At 41.8% G+C, this 10,828-nt stretch overlaps 1 protein-coding gene across 44 annotated transcripts in view; it reads left to right on the top strand.

Moving 5' to 3' along the window:
• Positions 1–10,828, top strand: part of LOC122554996 (adhesion G-protein coupled receptor G2-like) — a 226,179-nt gene that overhangs the window by 4,112 nt on the left and 211,239 nt on the right. For all 44 annotated transcript variants that reach the window (XM_043700548.1, XM_043700549.1, XM_043700544.1 and 41 more), the window contains exon 2: positions 5,448–5,554. In XM_043700548.1, coding sequence (XP_043556483.1) covers positions 5,449–5,554 — 106 coding nt within the window. In that variant the 5' untranslated portion in view covers position 5,448. The remainder of the gene's footprint in view (positions 1–5,447; positions 5,555–10,828) is intronic.

Below are 10,828 nucleotides of genomic sequence, written 5' to 3'. Positions count from 1 at the left end.
ACACACACACACCCACACACACTCAAAACACAGGACACTGCCCACCACACACACACACACACTCAAAACACTGGACACTGCCACAAACGCACATACACAGGCACACATACACTCACACCCAAAACACAGAACACGGCTGGGGGCGCGTGCACACACTTGGATACAAGTGACTCCACACAGAAACACACTTGGTCACAACCAGAAAGGTACAAACAAGAGACGGGGATTGTTCGGATCATCTTCCAACTAAACATTTCCCACATAAGAGGTTTTTTTTTCCACTTTCTCCGTGCAGACTGTTCATTCGTATCAGTTATTGATCAGTCATGCTCCTAGTAAGGTGGAGACATTGTATTTCTTTAAAAGTAATTCGATCATGAAATTGTTAAAATCTCGATAGTTGCCTTATCACGGAAGTGGATGGAGGCAACGGAGAGACTCTCATTGATTCGAGTTGGGAATGATGCTGTGATGTGCTCACCCTGCTGTTCTTCACTGATCGTCTTATTCTGTTCTGGCAGAGCAACTTTACACTGGTGTTCGCAGACCCCTGCTGCCAGTTAAATTGAAATACTTTCTTAAAAAATGGTTTTCCAAAAGGTGTGTACCTTTACTGAGTAGGTGACTTTCTTACCCCGCACACTAAACCGCTCAGGGAATTTCCTCTGTTGGTTAATTTCAGTGGAGCTGGGAGCACATTGCAAGGAAGCCAGCTGGATTGGCGTCTATCCAACGCCCAGTCACCTTTCCAAAGGTCCGTGTCTTCTGTAACCGGAGAAGCAGCAGCAATCATGCAGAGAAAATTTAGACTCCACCTGAAATATAGTTCCAAATCTGATTTGACCCTGCTATGTGAAACATGTAAAATTCCCACTCTGTTTTACTGCATGGTGTTGGGTCACTTGATCTAACCAGGAGAGGTTGAATGGTAATTGTGAGCCAACAGTAACAAGGTAGATTTGAATAACATCTTTGACCAAAACTAGATGTCCCACAGGAAAATTGACGATCACCCAATGACCTGTCCAGATCCACTCACGTGAAGACCATGATCAAGAAACAACAACTCCTCTGCTTCCTCAAGAGGCTAAGGAAATTTGGCGTGTGCATAAGGACTTTCAAATTTTTATAGATACACCATGTGGTTTGGCAACTGCTCTGCCCAAGACTGCAAGAAACTACAGAGAATCGTGAACACAGCCCAGACCATCACACAAACCAACATTCCATTCATTGACTCAATCTATACTTTCTGCTGCCTCAGGGAAGCACCAACATAATCAACGACCCCTGCCACCCAGTTATGCTCTCTCTTCTCTCTTCCATTGGGCAGACATATAAAAGTTTAAATACATGTATGGACAGATTCAAGAGCAGCTTCTTCACCACTGTTATCAGATTTTTGCATGGATCTCTTTAATGTTAACGTTGATCTCTCTCTGCAGCTATTACACTGTATCCTGAACTCTGTTCTGTTACCCTGCCACACTTGTATAGTACGACTTGCCCGTATAGCACATAAGGCAACATTTATTACTTTACCTCTGTTCAAGTGACAGCAATGAATCAAATCAAATTCAGTTTTGACAAAGTGAGAGCAAACATTAAAACTCTTGGTCAAACAGATTTTAAGGAGCACCTGAAAGGAGGTTAGAGAGGTTGAGGGTTAGGCAGGGAATTTCAGAGCTTAAGGTTTAATTGCAATCACTTCATATCAGCTTTGTATCAACAATACAAACTGAATTTCAAAACAGTTTGTAAACAACTAATTATGTGCTGCTCTTTATGAATTGAACACAAGGTGCATACAGTAAGATGTCACAGAATCAATGAAATGAATAACACATCTAGTTGCTACCTGGTGGTTCTGGGCAAGAGAGGGTCATTCATCTAGAATCCTGAGAAGCACCTCTCTTTTCAAATTCATTCTGTGTGGTGTTTATAGGACAACTGTGATCTCACTTTGCTTGCAGTTCACTGATGGTGAGGTTCTTCTGAGGTGATTGGAGGGTGTAAATGGCACAACATGAAAACAAGGTCTTTCTAATCCTAATCCAAATGTTTTTATGTTGTAGAAGAATCTTTTGTATTACATGAATGAATTAGGAGTCCCGATGATTGGAATATGTCTCATTTGTAATGCAGGGCAGATTACATAGCATCAGTAGTCCAAAGAAAAAGCTATCTTCACACCTTTAATATCTTTAGTTGCCAGTTTTTCTGATGTCGGCATAAGCCCACATAGATCTGCAATACCAGTACTGCAACTGTTTGGTTGTGGCTGGGCTACACAACCAATGGCAATGATAAAACCATCTCTTGATTTATCTTCATCTCAGCGCTGCACAATTTGTTGGACCATGTTACATCAAAGAGATCGGGCTGCTAGAAGCACTGAAATATATGGAGATCCTTGGATGACATTGGAATGAAGATTCAAATTAGATCCACCACCGGGTCCAGGGATGTAACCAGATAATGGAAGGAAAGAAAGAGTTGCATTTATGTAGCAGCTTTCAGAACTTCAGGACTTTCCAAACCATTAGAGCCAATGAAGTACTTCTTATGAGGGTGGAGGCAGGCATTCATAACTTATCACATGGAGGAAGACACAGCGCAACTCAACCTGTGCTATCCTGAAACACAAAGGACATGCTTTATGCAACTTAATGTCATTATACATTGTTCTTGAAAGAAAAACTGTAAATTGTAATGAATCCCAATTACAACATTCAATTAATAGACACCTCCTCCATTTTAAATGCAATGAAAATGATTTGCTTCTACAACAAATGTTTCTAATTGAGCAAGTTAAAGCAAAACCCATTTGAAACTATTAATGCTGAAACTCCTTTGTAAGTATACTTTGAGAACCTTACTTTAAATGTGATCTCAAAACTACTTACAGTAACAGAACAATTGAGATTTTTAAAGTAAGACAAAGTAATTTGTGTTGTTTGACCATAATACCCTAACTTTTGTTTATAATGTAATCTACTAAATACTTTGGGTTGGTGATGGATGGGGAGGGGCTGTATGGAAGACAGGATTATAGGTCACAGACAAATTTTGCGTCAAAGAGCCAATCCAAAAGGACTTTAGATCTTTGTTGAAATCATATCTAGTATTCTTTCAGCATGGAAACAGGCCATTCAACACAATGAGCCCTTACCAACCCTCTGAACAGCATCTCAACCAGACCTATCCTCCTACCCTATCCCTGTAACCCTGCATTTCCCATGGCTAACACACCTAACCTACACGTGCCTGATCACTATGGGTAATTTAGCATGTCCAGTCCACCCAACTTGCACATCTTTGTACTGTGGGAGGAAACTGGAGCATCCAGCGCAAACCTAAACAGACATGGGGAGAACATGCAAACTCCATGCAGACTGTTGCTGGAGGGCCGAATCGAACCCGGCTCCCTGGCACTGCGCGGCATCAATGCTAGCCACTGTGCTGCCCATGTCACTAAGCTGACAATTATTTCATTTCAGAAACAAATTGTGATAAGTATATACAACCTATCTCTGTCTCTGCCTTTTAGTGTTACCCAAAGTTTTAGCTGTAAACATAGACCCTTACTAGTCAGAATGAGAATCCAACGAATTAGTCTCTCCCCTGCTTTTACTCCACAGTTCTGGAAAGTTTTTCTTTTCCAGTATATTTCCAATTCCCTTTTGAAAGTTGCTATTGAATCAGATTCCATGACTTTTCAGGCAGAGTATTCCAGCTTGTAACAATTTCTGGCACAACAGAATTCCTCCTCAGATGTTCCTTTGCTTCTTTTGCCAACTATCTTAAATCTATTATTTGAGTGACACACTTGCCAGTGCAAATAGTTTCTTTGAATGTACTCTAACGAAGCCTTTCATGATTTTGGAAACCTCTACTAAATATCACTTGAGCAGTCTCCTTCTCTCAGGAGAACAATCCCAACATCTCTAGTTACCTCATTAATTACTAGGAGTAGTGATTTTGTAGGATTATGACAGATATTTTTTAATTAAAGCATATCCAAAATAAGTTTATATTTTCAGACCAAAGGTTAGAGTCTGTGGAGAAAATTTACTCCTGAGGAATACATTGCCTGGATTATATCCTGAAATCCCTAGTCTAATTGTCTCAAATTTTCCTCTGCAGTTGTTAGTTTATTGGTAGTGCCAGTACAACATTTGTGCAGTTATGTGAATATGAGTTAAGCTGTCTGATCTTGCTGCTATGGTGGGAAATGGGAAACTGGGAATATTTTCAATCGCAAATGGAACTGACTGCCATTGAGATTTTTTTTACTGATTTGAAAAGATGCTGAAGAACAGTCAGGTCCTTTCAATAAGAAATAACAGCCACAATAGGAGTCTAGTTGGGATTTCAAAATGGACAGAAATGGGTTTTGTGCTGTCCTACTTTGAAGTAAAATCATTATAAGATCACCTTCATTTGCATTGATCCCGAGGAGATCTTGTTACTAAGATCAACAGTTCTGAAATGCATTTTAGTTACAAGGGCATGCTGCGTTGATCAGCGACATTGTGGTACCACTACTAAAATCAATAATGTGCACACTGTGTGCTTCAGTGCCTTACACAATATTTCTTTGAAACAAAACCCTTGAGGTGATTAATCCCCTTTGATAGCTAAAGTAATTCTTTTGGTATTAACTTGATCTTATTTTTCATGACATTGGAAACCATTGCAGAGTAACATTTCAACACAGAATTTGAGAAGTTTTTGTTCGGTGAGAATGTTCAGGGCTGTAAAACCAAGGCAGGTAGTTGGAACCAAGATACCGATCAACCACGACCTAATTGAAGAAGGGAATAAATTTGAGAGTCTGAATGGCTTGTGTCTGTTGCTAATATAGTTTATCGTAATGTTTTTACCTAAACATGGTATCTAATATTCAGCAGTCCGATCTGTTACTTCATGAGTAAATATATGAAACATGAACAATATTACTGTGGTTGTTCTATTAGCACAAACAAACCAATGATTTATAAACCAGGATTGCAGACATCAATCAACAATACACTGTATCTTAAGTCAATGAGATTGGTAGTGCCCATAGATATTCAGCATCATTTTGAAATTAAGTAACCCCTTTCCTTCCCTGTGCCTAAACTCCAGTCACTTGGCATATAATTTGCTGACTTTGCATCATTGATAGCTGCGAATTCAGCTGCCAGGATACCATGCTCTGGATGCCCTTGATTAATAGGTCTACCTCTTCATTTCTCCATCTGCTTTAAGGTTTGCCTGAAAATTAATTTCTTTACCCATATTTTGCATGGTGTCTCCTGTCTTGATTAGATGTCCGTGAAGTGTTTTATCAATATCAAAGTACCTCATAAATTACACGCTGCTGCTTGCTCGTTTTATGCAGCAGAAAACATTTGTGCCCTAAGTATGTTCTAATTTTAATTGATTTTGCTTTTTTTTTCTAGAATGATTCCCCGTGGAACACCATATTGCAGCTCAGACAGCTGGATGTATTCTAAGGTTCAAATTTCCTCTGCAGCTCTTCTCTTTCTTCTTGTCACTGTACACCAAGGTAAGAATCAAAGATTATGCGTTAGTACTAATCTTTACCTCAGTTAAATTGCACTATTTTTGTTGAATGTGTCCTGTCAAACAGACAGCTTTGAACTTGACCTCTCAACCCACTATCTTCAACTGGCCCTAACTGGCAGTGCAATAGACTTATTCCAAGATGAATAAACAATGACGGTTCTAAGGGAGACCTGTTTGTTAGCTGACATGGCCATGATTGATTGAATTTCATTTACTCTTGAGGTGAATGTAGAAATGGAAACGTTTAAAAGTTGAAACTGTGCCCATTCAGCATACATTGGCTCGGTAAGTTTACTGAGGACAGACAGTAATGTACATAATATGATTCTCCTCATATTTAGAACATCACAGAACGCTGTACAGTAAGGAGAATTAGATGGTCACCAAGTGAGAATGAAAGAACAGATGGATAATTAGAGGTGAAGCATAACATGTTAGTTTTAAATTAATCATGTTTAATTGTATGCAAGTGATGGTGTTACCCATAAAGAGGAAAAGATTAAAATTGGGGTTATTGGGTTAGTGAGTGCATGTTTCTAATTTGTGCCTCTCTAAAGAAAGTGTTTACAAAACACACAAGGATTAGTCCTATCCTTTACTGCTTTGTTTTGTTGGATAAAATGTGCGAGTGACTGAACTGAGATGTCTGAAGTTTGATTTTGGGAAGAAGGGAAGCTCATTGAAGCAGCAGAATAGTTAGGTTAGGCCTGATAGTGAGACTGGTGTAAGGAACTCCTACTCCTGTATCCTGAGGGGAATCAGATAATCGGCCCACAAAAAATCGCAACCATTTTCCATTGCATCAGGTGGAACACTGCCATTGGAGAACTTTCCCTGATTTCCATCGACTTTGGTTTTATTAGGGCTCTAGATGCCACATTTGGTCAAATATTTCCATAAATCCAAGGACTATCACTCTCACCTCATCTTTTGAGTTCAGCTGCTATGTCTGAATTTGGACCAAAGCTATAATCAAGTCTCCAGAATACCGGCACTACGGTGGCTCAGTGGTTAGCACTGCTGCCTCTCAGTGCCAGGGACCTGGATTCGATTCCACCCTCAGGCAAATGTCTGTGTGGAGTTTGCACATTCTCCCTGTGTCTGTGTGGTTTTTTTTCCCACAGTCCAAAGTTGTGTAGGTTACGTGGATTGACCATGTGAAAATTACCTGTGGTGTTCAGGGATGTGTGTGGAAATGCAGGGTTACAGAAATGGGGTAGAAGGAGGGTCTAGGTGGAATGCTCATTGGAGGGTTGGTGTGGACTTGTTGGGCCAAATGGTCTGTTTCTACACTGTAGGGATTCTAAAAAGACAAGTGGAGCACATTAGTACAGTGACCCTAACCAAGCTGTTATAGTACAGAAATAACATTGGCATCTACACAACAATCCAGCTAAGTCTTGAACACAAAACTGGGCGGCACGGTGGCACAGTGGATAGCACTGCTGCCTCACTGCACCAGAGACCCGGGTTCAATTCCCGCCTCAGGCAACTATCTGTGTGGTGTTTACACATTCTCCCCATGTCTGGGTGCTCTGGTTTCTTCCCACAGTCCAAAGATGTGCAGGTTAGGTGAACTGGCCATGCTAAATTGCCCCTAGCGTTAGGGCTGAAAATGGGTTGCTGGAAAAGCGCAGCAGGTCAGGCAGCATCCAAGGAGCAGGAGAATCGACGTTTCGGGCATGAGCCCTTCTGCAGGAATCAGCTGAAAATGTGTTGCTGAAGAAGGGCTCATACCCGAAACATCGATTCTCCTGCTCCTTGGATGCTGCCTAACCTGCTGCGCTTTTCCAGCAACACATTTTCAGCTCTGATCTCCAGCATCTGCAGTCCTCACTTTCTCCTAGAGTTAGGGGAATGGGTCTGGGTGGGTTGCTCTTCAGAGGGTCGGTGTGGACTTGTTGGGCCGAAGGGCCTGTTTCCACATTGTAAGTAATCTAATCTAATCTAAAAAGCACATCAAATTACCTGGCCAATTATTGTCTGTATGGTGTACATTCAATTAGTAAAGTGATAGAAAGTGTCATCAATAGTGCAATTAAGCAGCAGTTGCTTAGAAATAACCTGCTTACTGATGTCTAGTATGGGTTCTGCCATGACATCTCACTTCCTAATCTCATTGCAGCCCCCCCCCCCCCCGGTTCAAACAGGACAAAAGAGCTGAATCCCAGTGGTGAGAAGAATGTGATTGCTCTTCATGTCAAAGCCATATTTGACCAAGTATGGTATTAAAGAGCATTAGCAAAACCAGTGTCAATGGAGTTTGGCTGAAATCCCTCCTCCAGATGGCACGTAGGAAGATGGTTGTGGTTGATGGAGGTCAGTCATCTGAGCTCTGGGACATCTCCACAGGAGTTCCTCAGGGTAGTGTCCTAGATGCAGTCATCTTCAGCTACTTCGTCAATAACCTTCTTCCATCATAAGGTCAGAAGTGGGGATGTTTGCTAATAATTGCACAACATTTTCAGCACCCTTTCATGATTCCTCAGATACTGAAGTAGTCTATGTCCAAATGCAACAAGACCTAGACAATATCCAGGCTTGGGCTGACAAATGGCAAGTTACATTCATACCAGACAAATGCCAGACAATTACCATCTCCATCAAGGTAAATGTTGAGTAGTAGGTTAGGGAAAGGTGTCTGGGTGGGTTACTCTTCGGAGGGTCAATGTGGACTTGTTGGGCCGAAAGGCCTATTCCCACACTGTAGAGATTCTATAAAAAAACTCTATAAAAAATAAATCCGAATCTAACCATTGACCCTTGATATTCAATGACATTATCATCACTGAACCCTACATTGACCAGCAACTGAACTGGACTTGCCATACAAATCCTGTGGTGTAAGAGCAGGCCTATGGCTAGGAATCCTGCAAGTACCTCACATCCTGACCCTAAACGTTTGTTCGTAATCTACTTTAGGATAAAGCTTGAGTGTGATGATATACTCCCCACTTTCCTTGTTGGGTACAGCTCCAGCAACACTGAAAAAGGTTAGTACCATCCAGGACTAAGCAGCCCTCTCAATTGGCACTCCCTCTACTCTCAATCCTTATCTGCAAGATTACTGCAGAAATTCAACAACACTCCTGAGTTGGCATCTTCCAAATCCACAACTGCTGTCATCTCGAAGGGCAAGGGTGGTAGATATATGGGAGCACTACCATCTGCAAGTTTCACCTCAAGCCAATCGCTATCCTGACTGGGAAATATATCTCCGTTCCTTCAGGGTCAATGAATCAAAGTACTGAAACTCCCTCCCTAACAGTATTGTGGATTTTTCTACAACCAAATGGACTGCAGCTGTTCAAGAATACAGTTCACCTACCACCTTTATCATGGGCAAATAGGGATGAGCAACACAAGCTGAACCAGCCAGCAACACCCATGATCAAGCAATGAAAATAAAATCTGTGACAAGTGGATTGGTGACATTAAAGTTACATGCATTTTCCCACTTACTGTTTCTTTTACTGTGGGCCATATTCAATCTGACAGCTAAGTCTCAGTTATCTCATTCAATAGTAGCATAACTCATACAGTCTTTTTGATGAGTGTTAAGATTTCCCATGCAGTGTACTTTCAATGCTTTGCTCCTATCAATAATTCTTCTGAAAGAGCTTCATCATAGTGGGATACTAATTGAACTGAGGGAGCGTGACGGTTGGCCATCAGAGTCATAGAGCCATAGAGATGTACAGCATGGAAACAGACCCTTCGGTCCAACCTGTCCATGCCGACCAGATATCCCAACCCAATCTAGTCCCATTTGTCAGCACCCGACCCATATCCCTCCAAACCCTTCCTATTCATATACCCATCCAAATGCTTCTTAAATGTTGCAATTGTACCAGCCTCCACCACATCCTCTGGCAGCTCATTCCATACACGTACCACCTTCTGCGTGAAAAAGTTGCCCCTTAGGTCTCTTTTATATCTTTCCCCTCTCACCTTAAACCTATGCCCTCTCGTTCTTTTCCCCAGGGAAAAGACTTTGCCTATTTACCCTATCCACGCCCCTCATAATTTTGTAAACCTCTATAAGGTCACTCCCTCAGCCTCCGACGCTACAGGGAAAACAGCCCCAGCCTGTTCAGCCTCTCCCTGTAGCTCAGATCCTCCAACCCTGGCAACATCCTTGTAAATCTTTTCTGAACCCTTTCAAGTTTCACAACATCTTTCCGATAGCAAGGAGATCAGAATTGCATGCAATATTCCAACAGTGGCCTAATCAATGTCCTGTACAGCCGCAACATGACCTCCCAACTCCTCTACTCAATACTCTGACCAATAAAGGAAAGCACACCAAACACCTTCTTCACTATCCTATCTACCTGCTACTCCACTTTCAAGGAACTATGAACCTGCACTCCAAGGTCTCTTTGTTTTGCAACACTCCCTAGGACCTGACCATTAAATGTATAAGTCCTGCTAAGATTTGCTTTCCCAAAATGCAGCACCTCACATTTATCTGAATTAAACTCCATCTGCCACTTCTTAGCCCATTGGCCCATCAGGTCCACATCCTGTTGTAATCTGAGGTAACCCTCTTCACTGTCCACTACACCTTCAAGTTTGGTGTCATCCGCAAACTTACTAACTGTACCTCTTATGCTCGCATCCAAATCATTTATGTAAATGACAAAAAGTAGAGGACTCAGCATCGATCCTTGTGGCACTCCACTGGTCACAGGCCTCCAGCCGGAAAAACAACCCTCCACCACCACCCTCTGTCTCCTACCTTTGAGCCAATTCTGTATCCAAATGGCTAGTCCTCCCTTTATTTCATGAGATCTAACCTTGTTAATCAGTCTCCCATGGGGAATCTTGTCAAACTCCTTACTGAAGTCCATATAGATCACATCTACTGCTGTGCCCTCATCAATCTTCTTTGTTACTTCTTCAAAAAAACTCAATCAAATTTGTGAGACATGATTTCCCACGCACAAAGCCATGTTTACTATCCCTAATCAGTCCTTGCCTTTCCAAATACATGTACATCCTGTCACTTAGGATTCCCTCCAACAACTTGCCAACCACTGAGGTCAGGCACACTGGTCTATAGTTGCCTGGCTTGTCTTTACTGCCCTTCTTAAACAGTGGCACCACGTTTGCCAACCTCCAATCTTCCAGCACCTCACTTGTGACTATCGACGATACAAATATCTCAGCAAGAGGCCCAGCAATCACTTCTCTAGCTTCCCATAGAGTTCTCGGGTACGCCTGATCAGGTCCTGGGGATTTATCCACCTCT

This window comes from Chiloscyllium plagiosum, chromosome 12 (assembly GCF_004010195.1).
Source record: "Chiloscyllium plagiosum isolate BGI_BamShark_2017 chromosome 12, ASM401019v2, whole genome shotgun sequence".
Classification (NCBI taxonomy): domain Eukaryota; kingdom Metazoa; phylum Chordata; class Chondrichthyes; order Orectolobiformes; family Hemiscylliidae; genus Chiloscyllium; species Chiloscyllium plagiosum.
This window is presented reverse-complemented; position numbering and strand designations above follow the sequence as displayed.